Source organism: Mandrillus leucophaeus, unplaced genomic scaffold (genome assembly GCF_000951045.1).
Source record: "Mandrillus leucophaeus isolate KB7577 unplaced genomic scaffold, Mleu.le_1.0 Scaffold1200, whole genome shotgun sequence".
NCBI classification, from domain to species: domain Eukaryota; kingdom Metazoa; phylum Chordata; class Mammalia; order Primates; family Cercopithecidae; genus Mandrillus; species Mandrillus leucophaeus.
In genome coordinates this window covers 541182-562751 of record NW_012100322.1, presented here as the reverse complement: position 1 = coordinate 562751, position 21570 = coordinate 541182, and the positions used below count along the sequence as shown (strand labels likewise).

The 21570-nt window shown below is 38.8% G+C and overlaps 2 protein-coding genes across 3 annotated transcripts in view; one reads left to right on the top strand and one right to left on the bottom strand.

Moving 5' to 3' along the window:
- Positions 1–5409, top strand: part of LOC105532097 (inversin) — a gene marked incomplete at its 5' end in the record, with an annotated part of 64855 nt that extends 59446 nt beyond the window's left edge. The window contains 2 exons of the mRNA XM_011970201.1: positions 259–333; positions 2752–5409. Coding sequence (XP_011825591.1) covers positions 259–333; positions 2752–2858 — 182 coding nt within the window. The remainder of the gene's footprint in view (positions 1–258; positions 334–2751) is intronic.
- Positions 4233–21570, bottom strand: part of TEX10 (testis expressed 10) — a 51127-nt gene continuing 33789 nt past the window's right edge. The window contains exons 12-15 of one of the 2 annotated variants that reach the window (XM_011970208.1): positions 13084–13164; positions 11284–11465; positions 5771–5981; positions 4233–4453 (exon numbers count right to left, since the gene is read on the bottom strand). In XM_011970208.1, the coding sequence (XP_011825598.1) occupies positions 4340–4453; positions 5771–5981; positions 11284–11465; positions 13084–13164 (588 nt within the window). In that variant the 3' untranslated portion in view covers positions 4233–4339. The remainder of the gene's footprint in view (positions 4454–5770; positions 5982–11283; positions 11466–13083; positions 13165–21570) is intronic. The other variant, XM_011970209.1, reaches the window with a different exon arrangement.

The window sequence follows — 21570 nt, the reverse complement described above, 5'->3', positions numbered from 1 at the left end:
AAAAAAAAAAAAAAAAAAAAGAGAGAAAAAAAGATAAGCAAGGGCACCTTTAGAAAGATCTCCTACAGCATGAACTTTAACATTCATTTAGCAAAATCTCAGAACTTTGCCCTGGGCCTACATGGTTCCACACCATACCTAACTTATCTTGACACACACCTGCAAGCTCAAGCCTTTACCACAATAAGGAATTCAGAAGTTGGTCAGGCCAAAGCTATCCCTGGCCAAAGAAAAGTAACAGTTACTGGTTCATTTCAGGTTGTTCTCAAGAAGGGAAAATACAACATCCTACAAGATCTGTAAAAGCCTCTTCCGTGTTGCGTCTCAACTCAGGTAAGGCAGTCACTGCAAAGCAGACGGTGGGGGAGAACATGGGGAAGCGTTTTCCTTCATTTCATCCCCAAAGACAGAAGACATTAGCACAGAGATGGCCAGGGTTTTCCAATGGTCATTTGATTTCATGGGATTATTACTGTAGCCAACATCTGTCTCCCTAAGAGGCAAATTATTTTCACAACTAAAAGCTATTATTAACATTAACTCCAATAGAAACAATAAATGGTAGCTATTATTGATCACTTTTATACAGTTTTTCACATAAAGGAGAAAATAAATGAAAATACTGTCATTTTTCAAAGGAATACCTTGGGAATCCTTTATAATCCTTATGATCCCCCGTTTCCTTCTCCAAGATGGGAAGAACACCATGAAGAGGACACTGAGAGCATGTACAGCCCAGGCTCAGCTGTGCGTGATTTCCCTCATACTAGAGAAGCTCAGGGAACTTTCTTTTCAGCCGCAAGACAAGAGTTTTACTTAGTGCCCCCTCTTTCACGCCAGCATTAAATATGGGTGATAAGTTCATTGCTGTCAGCAGCTAATGCCAGGTCCAGTGTTTCTCATAGGTGGCTATGGCAACACGCTCCCTGCTGCCTCCCCGATCCACACAGTCATCCTGGAGGAACAGAGTGCAGCTGGGAAGGTGAACAATGACTGTCAGCATGAACTTTAACATTCATTTAGTTTTTGATGGGGGGCAAAAACCTGGAGGTGGGGGACAGAGTAATTACTGCCAAATCTTTAATAAGAGTTGGACAACTCAGGTAATACAGACAGACTGATCAGGGAGTGGTGGGTGGGGCAGTTAGAAACTTTGAAAGCCATCAAGGCCTACAGTCTGTTTAAAAACAACCAAAAAACACCCTTTCGTTATACCTGAGCAAACTGAAGAATCATTTCAAAAACAGAATTGTCAGATATCACTACCAGAGAAGTGGCATTTAGACAATCAAATACTAGCATAAATTAGATAACTGGATCATTTTTCACTGTCTTAAGAGAAAACCAAATCCAAGACTATCAGAAATCTTTTAAAATGGTGTTTAGCAGCATATAAGTTTTTTAGTTAAGGGACTCAGAAGGGACAGAGTAAATCAATTCAAATCAAAACTTAATGGTTTCATAGGACTTCATATGAACAAGCAACTTATTTGTCCTACACATATTTTTGACTGGTTTAAAATCAGACAAGGATAAAATGATCTTTTCCTAACCCCAAATTTGGGAGAACACACGGTTTTGTTAGGTTCAAGCCCACCCACATTAAGCATTAACCAGTTAATATTATTGCTCTCACCCTCCAACTTGGAGAGAGACCCCCAAGAGGTTTTAGTAGTGCCTTTACCACTTAGGAAGAAACAAAAAGGTGGATATAGCAAAATGCCAGCCTCCTTGGGCTGTTTCTCCACATGTATTTGGGAGGCAGCAAAACAATCCCTGCTCACTTCAGTCTTCTACACCCAGCCTTGCAAACCACCCACCAAGAATCTCAGCAGAGCCTTTTACTGATACACACACACACCTGGGCCTATCTCTTTAACAATAAAAGAAAACAACTCCCTTTAAAATTCCATTCCAGTGAATGGAATAACTGTGATTATTAGTATTGGTACCCCCTGTATAAATCCGGTTTATTCTTGCTCACCTACAGAGGGGTACACAGATGACAACTCCATTCAAGATACAGTGAAGACAGCCAAAAACAATAGTTCACATTAAAATAATTTTGTGGAAGTTATAAAACCAAGAGAGAAAAATTGAGACATACGTTTGCTACTTTTTAAAACTACTAAACTTTTAATGTATTTGCTTATATGCTCCAGAAAAAGTTAGAAGCAAAATATAGCAGTATCTTCAGCAAGGTCTCTCAACCATATGGGGCCTCAGCATCATTTGTCAAAGTATATCACTAACGTTTTCTGACTGTGGCATCCTATACATTTGTTAATTCAAAGTCATAAAAAGGCCTCAAAAATCCATTTTAAGTTTGATATTCCCATCAGCTTATCATTCATGAGGATCTGAATATTTCCTAACCTATTTCCTAGAACAGACTATTCAAAGTATAATAGGAAAGTTAAAAGAGGTTACGTGTTTATGTAATGTGTTATGTGAGAGACACAGAGAGAGAATATATTTGTTATTTCAGGCAGACTGAAGACCGAGCTTCCGGTATCAGCTCCCCAAGTGCCTGCTCTCTCTTAGTCAAGTCTCCCTTGAAGAGATGTCCCATATCTTGAGACTGCAGAAATATAAAGCTATTATATTAATTCATCCTGCCTCTACAGTAAACTGGCCCATCATCCCAGGGATGGCCTAAACCTAAGTCCTTCTTCCTCAACGCCAATGAACTGTTCCCTTCAGCCTTAAAATTAATAACCTTAATATCTATCTGGTCTTTGTTTTTAACAGTGAGCAACCTACAGTGCATACATCTCCTTGATAACAGTGGAAGATCAAAGAACTTTTCTTACAATCTGCAATCAGCTACTCAGCCAAAAAACAAAACAAAACCTTGACTGCCTGAGGAGGAAGACTGTGTTCGGGTGAGCTGGCATAGCTAGTGCAGAGTTCAAATTTTCTGCTGATAATCTTTTACACTTTGGGAAAACTTTAATATCTGTACCTGAAGGCTTATTCACCTAAAAATGTGTTAACTCAAAGAAAATGTCAGAATGTTTCCTTTCTGCTCTTACACAGGATTGTTTTGTCAATCAATGTAGCCTGCACTGAAAGGACCTGCATAGACTATGTCTGTGCAAAGTGCCCGGGTGTCCGCTTTCACCACAGTCTGTATGGTTGGAAATGAGAATTCATAGTTAACAGTAAAATCTAAGGCAAACTAAGGCTGCTGGGTTGGAATTTCTGCCAGCTAGCTGGTACTGGCTTCCTGACTCAAGAGATGAACCTAAATGAGATAGGAAGCCTGTCCCATAGCAGCCTTCCTCTCACTACTTTCCTGGAATCTAATGCAACAAACTTATCACACACACCACATTCACATCCCACTGTTACTTCAAAATTAATCAGGTTTAAATTTTACATCAGAATCATGACCCACTGTTTGCATTCAGAAATTGTACAAAAGACCATAGATACATTCTGGTGATTCCTTACATTTTACAGTTCCTACGTTAGCCTCTCAAGGCCACAAGTTGCCGCCACGTCTTCTCTGAATGGCTTTCTCAGTGCTGAATACCAACAGCCGTATTACAGTATCAAGGATTCTGTCAGGTAGGGTTTACAGACCAGACTGTTCATGCAGCAAGGTGCCAACTCAGGCTTCAATGTTCTACTTGTATTTACTGACCAACTTGCAGAAATGAGCAATCTTCTTAAAATGCCATTCCTGTTGGCAGGGAAGAATGAAACGGCACACATCCTAGCATTCTAAGAACACCTGGTTTAAATAAAATCCAGTGATCATGGACTCTTTCACATTGTTTAAGGGGAAAGCTGCTGTGGGAATATAGACAGTAGGCATAAACAGTGATATATTTTACTCACAAGTATTTTGGGGGTTGCTTTCATTTTTTACGCATCAGTGCCACTTCTGTGCTAAAGTTAAGAGACAGGCAATGAAGTGTTCGCTTAAGTTAACTACCTTGGTTTTTAGTTTGCTAATTACTATAAGTCATCGTTTTTGTGATGACAAAAACACAAAGAATGAGGTCTGCCTAGATGGGATTACAAAGATTTAGCCAATTTCTTGGTACATAACAGAAGGTACCACAGGATCACTCTCTGTTTTGTAAATATTTCGCTCCTATGAAATGCACAATGCACAACGCCTGTGACCATGTATCGTGTGCTAGTCCAGGAAGCCAGCATACACATTAATAGGAACTCCCAAGCATTATTTTCCTACATCAGTGCAAAGAAGGTTCGTAAACTTCTTTAAAAGTTCAGCTTTAATGACAAAAGATCTATTACATCAGTCTTTCTTCAAAATAAGATAGACGTGAATAAACAACTTCAAACAGGAGGTACCACAGCCTCTTCAATACACTGTAGCCAGTGCGCTGGGCCCTTGGGGATGCCCAGTGATATACACGTTGAAGCAGTAATGTAAGTCTGTGAGCCACTGTTCCTGAACACTTCCACTCTTCAATGTCTGGAGAGAAAAACAAGAGTAATTTGAGAATTGTACCCAAATCTCTATGCTACCTGACAGTATTTTTCACACCCAAACACAATTTCCCAGAGCTGTGGCAACTGCATCCCCGTCTATAAATTACCATAGGAAGTCTTCCAGGAAACAGGGAACTATTAATCGGGCATTACCACAGGCGGTGGAAATTCCTAGTTATATCCTCAAATGCCAACGGTTTCTTGTTGAGTGTGTTCCCTCCTGCACATGCTAGAGACTAATGAAATTTCACCACCAACCGTCCCTTCACCCTTGCCTCCCCCTCTTGCCATTCTAGTGTCTCATGATCTTTACCCCAATGCCAACTGAGAATAACTCTACAGGGCCAACCAACAATTTCTGTCAATCTCTTCTTTACAGAAATGGGCTGATTCTCCAGTCTGGGAATAATCCAAGCTCTTGATTTTCTTCCCTTCACTATTTCTGAATTACTCCACTGCCACTTTCATTACCCCTACAAAGGCTACTGAGAAAATTCTAATGAGCACCTGTGTTATATGCATGTAAAAGCACTATTACTTCAAAGTATTACTACAAATCTCAAGGGACAACCTGCAAATCAAACTATACAAAACACCTTTTTAACCCCCCGAAACTAAAATCACCAAAGGAATCCTAAACAACAGAACTGTCCCCGCCAGACAGACACAGCTGAAGGCAGAGAGCCAACCATTAGACAAAGCTGAAGTCTGTAACTACTTCTGATTTTCTTACTTTCCAGTGAACTAAGTGACTAGAAATTGGCCTGAAGTTTATTCCTGCTAATTTCCTTAATGACAACATTTACTGAACACTTTACAAATGTCAGGTATACTAAAAAATTTACTTTGGTTATCTCCTTTAATGATCACCAAAACACAATAAAGTTGGCATTATTCCCATTTTTGTAGATAGGAAAACAAGCTTGGATAGATAAGAAAGAAAGAAAGAAACTTGCCCAGCTGTCACAGTTCATTAATAGAGTCTGTATTACAGTCTAGGTAGGAATGACTCTGATGCCCTTACCTTTTCAAACTAAACTAAGCTTTGTCACCTTCATTTAGTTTGATTATTTTAAGACTTTTATTACCAGTTCTGGAATAACAGACACACACCCCTGTTAAGTCACAGTCAGGTGCTGGACAGCACAGGAGACCCTGAGAAATTACCACATTGAGATTAATTCCTGGACTCAATATATGGGATCTCTTTCCTCCCTCAAAACACACTTCCCTCCCATGCCCCTGTCATAAATTCATTCTTATGCTAATATTGCAAAGCCTCCGGTACCATGCTTCTTACCGTGATATTCTTGATGATCTGCTGCACCAAGATCGCATTGGTCAACATATGAGTCCTGAGGGGTGCATGCTGAAGCAGCAGTCGAAGCAGCTGGCCCACAACAGGCAGCTCCTCAGGCCCAACCCTGTTCACCCGCAGGCTCTGCAACATCAACCTGAGGACTCGAGGCAAGAGAGCCAGGATGGAGACACAGACCCCCCACAGCTTGTCCCTAAAATAACAGAGACAGAAATGAGTCAGTGAGCAAATGCACACAGGAAAAGCTCCCACTTTCCATATCCCCCCAAACTGAAATGTCCCTTTAAGAAACATGTTTTCCAATAACATTTAAGCTGAGAGCCAAATCAAGAATGCAATCTCATTTACAATAGCCCCCCCGAACACACACACGAAATACCTAGGAATACATCTAACCAAGGAAGTGAAAGATCTCTACAAGAAAGACTACAGAACACCAGAACACTGCTGAGAGAAATCACAGATGACACAGATAAATGGAAAAACATTGCATGCTCATGAATTGGAATAATCAGTATTGTTAAAATGGCCACACTGCTCAAAGCAATCTGCAGATTCAACTGTATTCCTATCAAACTACCAACATCATTCTTCACACAATTAGAAAAAAATATTCTAAAATTCATATGGAACCAAAACAAGAGTCAGAATGGCCAAAGCAATCCTAAGCAAAAACAACCTGACTTCACACTGTACTACAAGGCTACAGTAACTAAAACAGCATGGTAATGGTAGAAAACAACAGACACATAGACCAGTGGAACAGAAAAGAGAACCCAGAAATAAAGCCACATACCTACAACTATCTCATCTTCAACTCAGGTGACAAAAACAAGCAAAAGGGCAAGGATTCCCTATTCAATAAATGGTGCTGGGACAACTGGCTAACCTTTTGTAGAAGAATAAAAATGGATCCCCATCTTTCATCATATACAAAAAATTAACTTGGCCAGGCATGGTGGCTCACACCTGTAATCCCAGCACTTTGGGAGGCTGAGGCAGGTGGATCACGAGGTCAAGAGATAGAGACCATCCTGGCCAACATGGAGGAACCCTGTCTGTACTAAAGATACAAAATTAGCTGGGCATAGTGGCATGCGCCTATAGTCCCAGCTACTTGGGAGGCTGAGGCAGGAGAATTCTTGAACCCAAGAGGCAGAGGTTGCAGTGAGCCAAGATCACACCACTGCACTTCAGCCTAGCAAAAGAGCAAGACACTGTCTCAAAAAAAAAAAATTAACTCAAGATAGATTAAGAATTCATTACTAAGTCCTCAAAAGCAATTGCAAAAAAAAAAAAAAAAAAAAAAAGACAGGTGGGACCTAATTAAACTGAAGAACAAGAGAAACTCTCCACATTTCAGTAAACATGGTGTTTTTCACTAACATTTAGGCTAACAGCCAAATCAAGAACAATGAACATCATTCTCCTGGTATCTTTATAGAGCAAAATGTTTATGGTAGAGACAGGTGACCCTGCAGCTAGCCTAACCACATTCTACAAGTGTTAATTAGATAGTGCAATATTCATATGGACCTAGAGTCCACTAACTATGAAAGGCTCTGACTTTGTTGCAGCTTCTTTACCAGGAGCATATAATCCTCCTAGTTCCCAAATCTTTCTTTTTTTTTTTTTTTTTTTGAGACGGAGTCTTGCTCTGTGCCCCAGGCTGGAGTGCAGTAGCGCGATCTTGGCTCACTGCAAGCTCCGCACCTCCCGGGTTTACGCCATTCTCCTGCCTCGGCCTCCCGAGTAGCTGGGACTACAGGCGCCCGCCACCTCGCCCGGCTAATTTTCTTGTATTTTTAGTAGAGACGGGGTTTCACCGTGTTAGCCAGGATGGTCTCGATCTCCTGACCTCGTGATCCGCCCGTCTCGGGCTCCCAAAGTGCTGGAGAACCTCACTACCTCCAGGTCTAGAGGGAGCAGCCCTTTCACCATATAACCAATTTCCCTGACTCCACATATGGTAATTCCATCTATGGTGAATAGTGAATCCATTCTAGGCCACATAGATACTCTTATGCAGAGCCCAGCTGGGACAGTCATGTGCAAGGAGAAAAGAGAAAGCCGGGCGGGCGCAGTGGCTCAAGCCTGTAATCCCAGCACTTTGGGAGGCCGAGACGGGCGGATCACGAGGTCAGGAGATCGAGACCATCCTGGCTAACATGGTGAAACCCCATCTCTAATTAAAAAAAAAAATACAAAAAACTAGCCAGGCGAGGTGGCGGGCGCCTGTAGTCCCAGCTACTCGGGAGGCTGAGGCAGGAAAATGGCATGAACCCGGGAGGCGGAGCTTGCAGTGAGCTGAGATCCGGCCACTGCACTCCCGCCCAGGCAACAGGCTCCAAAAAACTCTCAAAAAAAAAAAAAAAAAAAAAAACAACAAAACACACACACACACACACACACAAAAAGAGAAAGCTGGACTGCAGACGTAGCTAATGCAAAGGCAAGAGATACAGACTACACAAACTAGAAGAAAAATAGAGTAAGCTGCTTTGTCCGTTGCTAAATTTCTAATTCCTAGCCCTTGAGTTTTACAAGTTACTCCTGTAATAATCAATATTTTCATTTTCTACTTTTCTTAATTTGAGTGGATTTCAAAACCACAGACCTTTAAAAAAAAGATAGCCAACCTCAAGGCCAGATGGGTGAAACCTCTAGGTGACAGAAACTATAACAAAATTCACATGAAGATACCCAGTCATACAAAACTGTATGTGGGATTTTAGGGCTAGGATTTTCAACAGTCAAGAGTACTGGAAGCTGAGGCTTCAAAACCCAGGTATGAAAGGCAGGGAGTTTGAACTATGATCCTTGCATAAAATGGGAAGCCAGAAAAACGCAAATGTCAAACTATCCTACAGGGAAGTCTACAAACCTCCACAGAACTCCCACAAAAGACACCTTAGGGAAAAGGTATGCAGCCCAAAATATTCAAGTCTGTTCAACTTGCTCCCTAAAATAAGGGAGAATGCCCACATCAGAGAAAAAAGGAGCTAATGGAACTAACAAGAACTTTAAAGAAACACCAGTAAACCAAGAACAAGCAAGAATGACAAAATACCAAATGAAAATCCAAAACAGAAACAAATCCAAAAGAAAACAAAACAATAACTGATGAAATAAAATCTCAGTAGGAGGATTAAGTAAAAGAATTAGCAAATTAAGATTTTTAAGAGATAAAGAAGACAGAATAAAAAGCTCCCTATATTTAAAAGGAGTTTTTACAAGAAAATAGAAACAATGGGGGAAGATGGTTAGAAATTAATAACAACTTTCCAGACTTGAAGAAAAAAAATTGAATCTTTGTATTATGGAAGCACACTATGTCTCGGGCAGGATAAATAACAAACCCATACTAGGACACATCCTGATCTGCAACACACCGAAGATGAAGAGAAAACAGTAAAAATATAGATTACTACCTATAAGATTACTGCCTACAAACTAAGAGGGCTCAGACTAATAGCAGATTTTTCATTAGTAACACTGAGGCAAGGAGACAATAGAACAGTATCTTCAAGGCACAGCAGACACAGTACTAAACAACTCAACTTGGTCAAACCTAACTTTCTGGCCAGCATTTGTGAAATCAAAGGCTCCCCAGTAATTTGACCAGCACTCTCATCATTTTGTAATCTTATACACCTTCTCCAGTGGGGAAGAAATAACCCAAATGGGAATTTTAGTACCTAAGACTTTGGCTGCCAACTGTGCCTAATATCCTAGTAATGTTAACCTTTCCAGTACCCAGTATAGAACACCTCTAAAACTGGGCATTTTAAACAGGCAAACAAGTATTACACACACTTAATTTTGTTCATTCCAGCCACATGAAGTCAAAGGATGTTTCTCTATAAGAGACTATAATAGATCTTTGAAACTTTGCATGAAGTTGTTTTAGGAGCCGTACTTCAAGTGACAGGAAATAACAAATAGCAATACACACATTTCATTAAGTGGGGATCTTATAAAATCTCTAGAACCCTGAGAAGTTCCTTGCTACTTATAAAGCCTTTTCTTGACCTGTCAGACCTAAAGTTTGATGATGTATAAGAAAACTATCAAATTTATGTTATGCATAAATTTTATAGTATATTTAAAGTGAAATACACAATTTTTTCTATACACATACTCTTACTGGAAAAAAATTGAATGCTGACAATAAAATGGCTAAGTTATGGTACATGCATGTAACAGAATACTACAGAGCAGACTGAGCAAACTATGGCCACAGGCCAAACCCAGCCCATGACAAGTATTTGTAAATAGTTTTACTGGAACACAATCATACTCATTTATTTACATATTATCGATTGATGCTTTCACACTACCATGGTAGTGTTGAGTAGCCATGACAGAGACCTTAATGGTCTGCAAAACCTAAAATATTTACCAACTGACCCTTTATAGAAAGAAGTTTGCTGAACCCTGGTATGGAGAAATAAAAATGAATGAAATACAGCTGAATGAATCAACTTCAACCAATCTCAAAAGCAATGCTGAGAGAATCAAATCACAAAAAATACATGCAGTGTAATTCCCATTACAAAAAATCCACAAATAATGCAAAATAAATATGATACTGTTAAAAAATGCACATAAAACCATTTTTTTATAAAGGTAATGAAGTTGATCAACACCAAAGTGATCTGGGGCAGAGGGGTACGTAAAAGACATTTAACTGTGCAGGGTACATTAACAGTATATGTGCTGATGATATTCTATATCGGAACCTTGGGGTTGGTTAAATGGAGGCTCAGTTTATAATTACCTTTTAAACTACATACATGTTTTTAATACATTCAGTGTATGTATTTTAATATCATTTAAAAGTTCAAAAAGGGCAAAAAGGCACACACCAAAACATTAACAGCAGGTGACAGAATATTTGCCAACCTGTTAGCAGGTTTTAAAACCTTCTACAATGAACTTTTAATAGGCACACCAGTAAGAATACAAGCCTAAAATACTTTTTAAAATGAAAGTAAAATCTTCCCAACTATGCTAAAAGCTCTAGCCTGAATATTATATACGAGCAAAAGTACTAATTAAAAACACTAGCATCTTAGAAACATTTCCTTAAATCCAAGATTTTAAAATTCCCACTCTGGCTAGCTCTAATGAAGCTCAAAACAAAATACAAAGGTTTGTACTAATAGCCCATCCTCCTAAGGGTAGAATTATTTTTCTTGCTAGACTTACAGCAATGTTAATAAAAGAAACCTCACAAAAAATTTTATAATGCCATCTAACTTTTCAAATTTGTAACTTAAAGGGGAAAAAAACAAAAAACTAAAAATTTTCACGACAACACAAAGGGGATTCATGAAGGAACAAAGAAAAAGCTAGCCAGGCTGACACAAACTCTCTGAAAGAGACTTTAAGGTATTTGTATAACCTAATTATCTTTAACTGTCTCTATTATTATTTGGTTGGGGGAGGGAGAACAGTAGGAAAATTAAGGTTGAAGAATAAAAAATAATTACCTTTTTCTTAGATGTTCTGCTTCCCCCTTCTCTATAGTGAGCAGAAAATAAAGAAGACTGTAGCAACAAGAAGCCAGAAATGGCAGTAGAGTCTCACTAACTACACAAGTATGATCCAGTAGCTTACAGATAACACCAAAAACACAGCCAGCCGTGCTGTCAGGAATTACAGTCAACCCAACCTAAGCAGAGAAAAACGAGATTAATTACCTCTTCAAAACAGCCCCCCTCCTGCAAATAAAACCAAAACCTGTTAATTCACGATTAACTGTATATCATTTCTACTGAAAACTAATATATACCTAACACATGCCACCTGCCACACCTTAAGGTCCTGTTTTTCTTTGAGAATTTAATCTCTAAATTAAATTACTTTGAAAACATGCAAACACAAGAAGTGCTATTAACCCAATCCACTGTCTGCCCTTCATGACAAAGTCTTCTGAATTTTCTATAAAATGTCTACTGCTGGTTAGAAATAACTATTTAAAGGGATTATTTCATGTACTCAAAATCTGAGTACCAACAATCACACTTAAAAATTTTTTAATTATTCAGGCTGGAAAACTTGCATGTGGCACCACTCCTATGCCAGGTAATTAAATGTATAAATAGCTCATTTTAAAATTAGCCTTCCTCTGCACTTTGATTTAGTCATTCAGACATGAATAAACATACCTCTACTGGAGTCAGTAAAAGATATTACTATCGTTAACATTTGACTGCTTCACTGCCAAGAAACCCAGGAAAGGTCATTAGGGTTTGTTAATTCATCTAGAATGTACTGTATGCATTGTCATTAAGGTACAGTCTAACTTGTTACTGTATATATACATGGTTTCAATCTCCTGGAGACTACTGTTGGGTAATGATTTTAGAAAGTCTGCAAACTCTGATGTCTTAACCTCCTCCACAGGCTGTGTGAAAATAGTGGCCAAGACTGTCTGGCATATCGATCTTTTACTAGAATAATGAATGTAGTCAAAGGAGAGTCTAATTCTCCGGAGTGAAGGTAGAGAAAAAAAAAAGTGGGCATTGTTGATGACACAGGGATAAGGATTGGAAGTTTGACAGCAGGGAGAAGGTACCAGGAATTCAAAGCAGTACTCTCTTCCAACTCAAGGGAAATAACATTTTAAAAGAGAAAAAGGAGTCTGGATGTGCCTGTATTTTATCCAAACAAGTGTGTTTCTCAAAGATATAATTTGGGAGCCCTGCTTTGTACTATTATACATTACAATAAAAAGCCAAAGATAAAGAGTGTGAACACTGGAGGAAGTTAAAAGCAACTACAGAGGTATATCTAATGTGGATTTAATACCAATGGAAATGAGACATCCAATATCAAGTAACAGGCCAGTCTCAGGGTTGAGTCTACAGCTTCCAGGGACCACACCTTGTGCCAGGTTAGATAATGTGCCTACTTTGGACCCCAAACCTTCTAGGTGGAACCCAGACTCCAGTCTAGATGTTGAATTCTCAATACACTGAGGCCAAGCACATGCGAATTACAGAAGTTGGAAAGGATTTGAAGTTTAATTTTCAGGTCCCTTATTTCACTGATTTAGAAAAGTGAGGTCCTAAGAAGAGACTGTTCCCAAGGTCACTCAGAATTAAATTAATAACAGCCAGGAAAAATACCAAGATTCCTCAGTTCTTGCCAATGCATCATGCTGCAAGAGGCTATGGTATCATTAAGCTTAGAATTCCAGATACACTATTTCTGGGGCTATGGTAAACTCTATTCTAACCAATGCATCTCGTGTTCATTCTTAAGAGAAAAAGTTGAAGGATACTTACCAAATGCTTACTGATGGCACTTTGCAGGATGTCAAAGTTCTGACTTCGGGCAGGAATAACCAATAAACTGTGAAAAACTGCCTGTCAGAAAAGGAGAAAACCAGTAACCAAATCAGAACATTTTAGGTCAGAAACAAGTTCAACAGATTTTTTTTTTTTTTTTCTCTGAGACAGAGTTTCACTCTGTCACCCAGGCTGGAGTGTAGTGATGCAATCTCAGCTCACTGCAACCCCCATGACCTGGCTCAAGCAATCCTCTGGCCTCAGCCTCCCAAGTAGCTGGGACTACAGGTGCACACCACCATGCCCGGCTAATTTTTGTATTCTTAGCAGAGATGGGGTTTCACCATTTTGCCCAGGCTCGCCTTAAACTCCTGGATTCAAGCAACCCACCTACCTCAAGACTCCCAAAGTGCTAGGATTACAGGTGTGAGCCACTGTGCCCAGCAACAGATTCTTTTAATACTTACTTGCTCTACATATTTATAGAAAACATGTAACAAATTACTCTGAAGATGTAAATGTCAAAGATCAAACAAATAGACCTTAATATTTGGCCTAATTTTCCAAATAATTCATCTACTAATCATTTATTGACTACTGAGCTAGCCCCTATTAGGTGCCATGCACAGGAATAAAAGAATGAGAAACCTTCTCTTCTTTCTCATACCCCTCAAGTGGCTTACAATCTACCAACATGGAGACTGTACAGTAAGTCCTCACTTAACAACTTTAGCAGGTTCTTGTAAGCTATGACTTTAAGCAAAACAATGTATAATGCAATCATTTTTCCCCCCAATCAACATTATTAAAAAAAGTTTTTCAGCCAGCCTGGTGGCTCATGACTGTAATTCTAGCACTTTGGGAGGCCAAGGTAGGAGGACTGCTTGAGCCCAGGAGTTTGAAACCAGCCTGGTCAACATAGTGGTACCTCATCTAGAAGAAAAAAAAAAAAAAGTTGGGCCAGATGTGGTAGCACGTGCTTGTGGTACCAGTTACTCGGAAGGTTGAGACAGGAGGATCGCCTGAGCCCAAGTGGCTGAGGCTGCAGTAAGCCATGATGGTGCCACTGCACTGTAGCCTGCATGACAGAGACACTGTCTCCAAAAAAATATGTTATTCAAGGACCTGCTGTATATGTCATTTCCGTTTCCTAAAGAACCTACTGAGGATATTAAGTAAGGGCATACTGTATTTCTATTGAGTGCTACAACAGAAAGATCTGAGTGATATGAACAAAGGGCTAACAAAAGCTTTTTTTGCCCACCTGATAGAGAAATGTATCACAGAAAAATATTTATGACCCAGAAAATACAAATATCCTGTTCAATTTATTCATGACACTGCCTCCTATTCTCTAAAGGTAAAAAAGAAACCTGCACAAAAAGTAGAGTTAGAAGTAAAACCCCTAGTATTTTTAATTTCCTAAGTTCTCAGATAAACAAGAGGAGTCAAGAACAGTACTAAGTCCTTCACAGATACCAGTCACAGCACAAACTCCCAGAATCTGATACAGTATACTATCAAAAATGAAATATGTAAAAACATCACATGAAAAAAACAAGAATGGGGGAAGGAAGAATATCACTCTAGGAAGAGATCAGTCAATTAAGTTCAAGAGAGCTGTCATCTAGCCCTGAAAAATCAAGACTTTTTGTACTTTGTTATTTACAGATTTGAGAGTGGGGGCAGGGATCAACAGATCTATACATTATTTCTCTGTAAAGTTTCTTATAGATATTACCCAGATAATTTATTTGGTAACTTTTTCTTTTATAAGTAACAATCAGAAAAAACTCATTTCCAAGGCCATCTTCCTACTTCAAAACAAACATGGTGAATATTTTTATTAATCAAAGGTAAACCACATTTGAAAAGTGCACATTTAATAATAACCACTTCATCACTTCCCTTCTGCCTCCCCTTGCTGCCCTAAACGATTCAGTTCTAAAGCCAACGGGTGGGGCCAAACTAGGTAAACTTTGGCACTGGATTTGGCGGGAGTGCTGAGATGGCCCAGAGTAGACAGCCTGCAAGAACCAGAGTCCAAATGGAGTGAGATGAGAGGGGTGGGAGCAAAGAAAGACTAATTACAGAGAAGCTGATCAAGTAAATATATTAAGTATAACTGGAGCCAGGTTTCTATCAGAGAAAGCAGGTACAAAAAAGAAACAGGATATAACTAGAATAAACTCTGTGGTGTTGAATGATTATTTTATGTCCAGTAAGAGGATATGGGAGAAGCAACACCCAACAGCAATAAGCACACCTAAATTCCACATGTTGGTTTCTAAATTCCATTCTCCACTGTTCTTTGCAGAAAACTGGTCTGCCATAACTACTCTAATATAATCTTCTCTTTCACAAATAGGAGACCACCTAAACTCTCCCCAAGTATCATACCAAGAAATTTACATGTGCTACCATACCCATAAGAAGCTGAACTTTCCCTGAGAACTTACAAGTCACCATACAGACCCTGAGAGATAAAAGCAAGCTGAAAACCTAAAATAAACGTAAGATTTCAAGACCTGTAAGTAAACACAGTACCAGGCACTATGGGTAATAAAATGAGGATGTCATTGGCATGACCCTAGCATTGTGACCAGAGTCAAACAAAGCCATGAGAGAAATAAGTTAAATAACTATAAAAGATATAGTCCCTAGAGATAGGAAGAACATGAAGAGAATTCAAACTAAAATGAAAATATCAAGTTAATAAATTAATTGACACACCAACAACAACAAAAAAAGAATTAGGTTGTAACTTGAACTGAGAGACTACCCTGTTGAGAACACTGTCAAAACTGGCTAACAAAAATAAAATCAGCCAGGAGAGAATATTACTTCAGATTTTGCATGAAAAAAATGAAACCAATATTACTTAGGATGGCATAATTTTGCATTCTCACTGGACAAGCACCTTTGAATGTTAAGAAATAGCAGCCAGGCACAGTGGCTCATGCCTGTAATCCCAGCACTTTGGGAGGCCAAAGCAGGTGGATCACCTGAGGTCAGAAGTTCAAGACCAGCCTGGCCAACATGGTGAAACCCCGTCTCTACTAAATATAAAAAATTAGCCGGGCATGGTGGCAGGCGCCCGTAATCCCAGCTAGTCGGGAGGCTAAGGCAGGAGAATCGCTTGAACCCAGGAGGCAGAAGTTGCAGTGAGCCGAGATTGTGCCATTGCACATCAGCCTGGGCAACAAGAGTGAAACTTGGTCTCAAAAGAAAAGGAAAGAAATTTAAGAAATAAAGAATAGGCTCAAGCACGGTGGGTCACGCCTGTAATCCCAGCACTTTGGGAGGCCAAGGCAGGCAGATCACTTTAAGTCAGGAGTTCAAGACCAGCCTGGCCAACACGGTGAAACCCCGTCTCTACTAAAAATACAAAAATTAGCCAGGTGTGGGGGCTCATACCTGTAATCCCAGCTACTCAAGAGGCTGAGGCAAGAGAATCGCTTGAACCCAGGAGGCGGAGGCTGGCAGTGAGCTGAGACTGCACCACTGCACTCCGGCTTGGGCGACAGACAGAGTGAAACGATGTTTCCGAAAAAAAAAAAAAGAAAAAAAGGAGAGACAAATAGGTATGTAATGTAGTCTTCTTTTCTCTGCTGTGTCCCTGTATAGTTTTGGTATCATGTGATACTGGTATCACAGAATGAATTAAGGAGAATTCCCTCTTCCCTCCTTGATTTTTGGAAACAATTTCACGAGAATGGGTATTAGTTCTTCTTTGTACATTTGGCAGAATTCAGCTGTGAATCCATCTGGTCCTGGGCTTTTCATTCTTTGGAGATCTTTTTTTTGAGATGGAGTCTCGCTCTGTCACCCAGGCTGGATTGCAGTGGCACGATCTCGGCTCACTGCAACCTCTACCTCCTGGGTTCAAGCGATTCTCCTGCCTCAGCCTCCCAGGTAGCGAGGACTACAGACGCATGCCACCACACCTAACTTTTGTATATTTAGTAGAGACAGGGTTTCACCATAGGTGAGGCTGGTCTTGAACTCCTGACCTCGTGATCCTCCCGCCTCAGCCTCCCAAAGTGCTGGGATTACAGGCATGAGCCACTGCGCCCAGCCTGGAGATTTTTTTATTACCAATTTAACCATACTACTCATTATTGGTCTGTTCAGATTTTCTGTTTCATCCTGGTTCAACCTTGGGGAGTTGTATGTTTCCAGGAATTTATCCACTTCCTCTAGATTTTTCAGTTTGTAGGTGTATAGTTGTTTGTAATAGTCCCTGTGGTATCAGTTGTTATGTCTCCTTTTCATTTCTGTTTTTGTCTATTTGGATCTTCACTATTCTTGCTTAGTCTAGCTACTGGCTATCAATCTTATCTTTTTGAAGAACCAACTTTGCATTTTGTTGACCCTTTGTATTGTTTTTTGATCTCTATTTCATTTAGTTCTGCTCTAATCTTTGTTATTTCAAGTCTTCTGCTAACTTTGGGCTTGGTTTGTTCTTACTTTTCGTTCCTTAAGGTACAATGTTAGGTTGTTGATTAGTAATCTTTCTACTTTTTTGATGTAGACATTTAATGCTACAAATTTCCCTCTCAGCACTGCTTTTCCTGTATCTCATGGGTTTTAGTATGATTTGTTTCCATTTTCAATTGTTTCTAAAATGTTCTGTATTTCTATTTCAATTTCTTCAGTGACTCAATAATTCCTCAGGAGCATGTCATCGTTCAGGTGTATGTTTTTTAATTTTGCAATATTTCAATGCAAAGTGATGTATTTGCATCATTTGTAAAGTTCCTCTTGGTACTGATTTCTTATTTTATTCCACTGTGGTCTGAGAAGATACTTGGTATAATTTTGATTTTTTAAAATTTGTTGGGACTTGTTGTGACCTACCATATTGTCTATCTGGGAGATCGATAGTTCTATGTGATGATGAGAAGAATGCATATTCTGCAGTTTGTTGAGTAGAATGTTCTATAAATGTCTGTAAGGTCCACTTGGTCTAAAGTTCAACTTAAATCCAATGTTTCTTTGTATTTTCTTTCTCAATGATCTAATGCTGAGAGTGGGGTGTTACAGCACCCCACTATTATTGTATTGCCATGTATTTCTTCCGTTAGGTCTAGTAATACTTAGGAATCTGGATGCTCTGGTGTTGGGTGCATATATATTTAGAATTGTTGTATCCTCTTGCTGAATTGATCCCGTCATCATTACATAATGATTTTCTTTGTATTTGTTAAACCTGTTTCTGATTTGAAGTCTGTTTTACCTGTAAAAGTATAGCTACTCCTGCTCACTCTTGGTTTCTGTTTGTATGAGTATCTTTTACCACCTCTCTAATCCCAACTTTCAGCCAATAAATTACTATTTGGCTTTCAGAGTTTTTTTGCTTTTTCCTTTTAGCACTTTGATTATGCCATCCCATTCTCTTTTGGCCTGTAAGGTTTCTGCTAAAAAGTCTGCTGTTAGTCTGATGGGATTTTCTTTATAAATGACTAGACACGATTCTCTTGCTGATTTTAGAATTCTCTCTTTCATTTTGACTTTAGACAGTCTGATTATAATATGTCATGATGAAGTCCTTTCTGCAATGTATTCTCCTGAGGACTGCTGGGCCTTCTGAATCTGGATGTCTAAATCTCCTGCTAGGCTTGGAAAGTTTTCACCAATTACTTGGTTGGCTAGGTTTTCTAAACTTTAAATCTTTCTTCCCCTTGGGAATACCAATAATTCATAAGCTTAGTCACTTTACATAAGTCCCAAATGTCCTGGAAGCTTTATTCATTCTTTTACTCCCTTATGAACACAGACACAGAATTCCTCCACAAGATACTTGCAAATCAAATCTAAAAGTACATCAAAGATAATATACCATGATGCAGGGTTTCTATCTCAGGGGTGCAATAATGGTTCAATATACACAAACCAATAAATGTGATACTTCACATGAACCAAATTAAGGACAAAAACCATATGATCATTTCAAAATACACAAAAAATGCATTTGATAAAATTCAGCATCCCTTCATAATAAAAACCCTCAACAAACTCGGCACAGAAGAAACATACCTCAAAAGTAATAAATGCCGTCCATATATGACAAACCCACAGCCAACATCACACTGAATGAGGAAAAGTTGGAAAGATTTCTTGTAAGAAATGGAACAAGACAAGGATGCCCACTTTCATCATCCTATTCAACACAGTACATGACATCCTCGCCAGAGCAATCAGGCAAGAGAAAAAAAAGACATCCAAATTGGAAAAGAGGAAGTTGAATTATCCCTGTTTGCTGATACGATTATTTTTTAAGACATGGGGTCTCGCTCTGTTGCCCCAACTGGAGTGCAGTGGCACAGTCATAGTTCACTGCATCCTCAAACTCCTGGGCTCCAGCTATCCTACTGCCCCAGCCTTCCAAGTAGAGGTATTACAGGTGCATGCCACCATATCCAACTAGATGGTATGATCTTATATCTAGAAATGAATTCAAGATATAAGATCAACATACAAAAATCAGTAATTTCTATATACCAATAACTAGTTCAGAACAAAATCAAGAAGGCAATCCCACTTATAATAGCTACAAAAACAAACAAACCTAGGAATATATTTAACCAAGGAGGTAAAAGAGCTCTACAAAGAGAACTAGAAAACACTGATGAAAGAAAATGTAGATGACACAAACAAATGAAAAAACATTCAATGTTTAGATAGGAAAATTGACATCATTAAAATGACAACACTATCCAAATTAATCTTTAGAGTAAATGAAACTGCTATCAAAATACCAATGTCATTTTTCACAAAATTAGAAAAAAACATCCTAAAATTAATATGGAACCAAAACAAGAGCCTGAATAGCCAAAGCAATACTAAGCAAAAAGAGCAAAGCTGGAAGTATCACATTCCCTGTGATACTTTACATTACCTACAAGGCTGTAGTAAACACAACAACATGGTACTGATATAAAAACAGATGCATAGATCAAGGGAACAGAATAGAGAACCCAAAAATAATGGCACATATTTATAACCAACTCAGCTTTGACAAAGTCAACAAGAACTACTGTGGAGACAGGACAACTTTTACCATAAGTGCTGGGAAAACTGGAATGTCATGCAGAAAAATGAAACTGGATCTCTCTTACAATATACAAAAATCAACTCGAGATGGATTAAACACTTAAATGTAAGATATGAAACTACAGAAATACTAAGAACCTAGAGAAAACTCTTCTGGACATTGATCTAGACAAATAATTCATGACTAACAGCCCAAAAGCACAAGCAACAAAAACAAAAATAGACAAATAGGACTTCATTACACTAAAAAATTTCTACACAGAAAAATAATTACCTAAGCAAACAGAAAACCTGCAGAATGGGAGAAAATATAGGCAAACCATGCATCCAACAGGAGACTAATACAAAAATTTACAATGCAAGGAACTTAAGCAACAGCAAAAAATCAACCACATTAAAAAGTAGACAGGATATGAATGGGTATTTTTCAAGATGACAAATTGGCCAAAAAGGCACACATGAAAAAATGCTCAACATTATTAATCATCAGAGAAATACAAATTAAAATCACAAAGAGATATCATCTTACACTAGTCAGAATGGATATTAAGAAGACAAAGGGAACACTTATACACTGTTGGTTGAGAATGTCAATTAGTACAACCTCTGTGGAAATCAGTAGAAAGATTTCTCGAATAACTGAAAATAGAACTACCACTCGATCCAGCACGCCTATTACCGTGTATGTACCCAAAGGAAAAGAAATAATTACATCAAAAAGATACCTATGGTTATTGCAGGACTATTCACAATTCACAATAGCAAACATATGGAATTGACCTAAATGTTCCAACATATGCGTGGATAAAGAAAATGTGATATTTACACACAATGAAATACTATTTAGCCAGAGAAAAGAATAAAATCATGCCTTCTGCTGCAACATGATGTAACTGAAGGCCATTATCTTAAGTGAAACAAGTCAGACACAGACAAATAGCGCATATTCTTCCTTGTAAGTGGGAGCTAAAAATAATGTCTCCTCATGGACATAGAGTGTGAAATGACAGACAACAGAGACTCAAAAGGGTGAATGGGTGGGAGTGGGGTGAATGACAGGAGATTACTTAATGGGTACAGTGTACGTTGTTGGGTGATACTCTCAGAAACCTGATTCACCACTGTACAGTCTTATGCATGTTAACAAAACTGCATTTGTACCCCTAAATCTACACGCACACACAAAAGAATAAAAATAAACTTAAAAACTTAGAAATTAAATAAACCCTTAGTATTAATGTTTGTGATATTGTTTGTGTATTTCGTGTAAGTATTTGTAACATTTAAGACAATTTTGCCTATTAGGGCAAAAGATCAGCCTTGTAATTCCAATTTAAAATATGTCAGCCGCTGGGCATGATGCCATATGCCCACAGCCCCAGCTACTCAGATGGCTGAGGCAGGAGGATCACTTGAGCCCAGGAATTC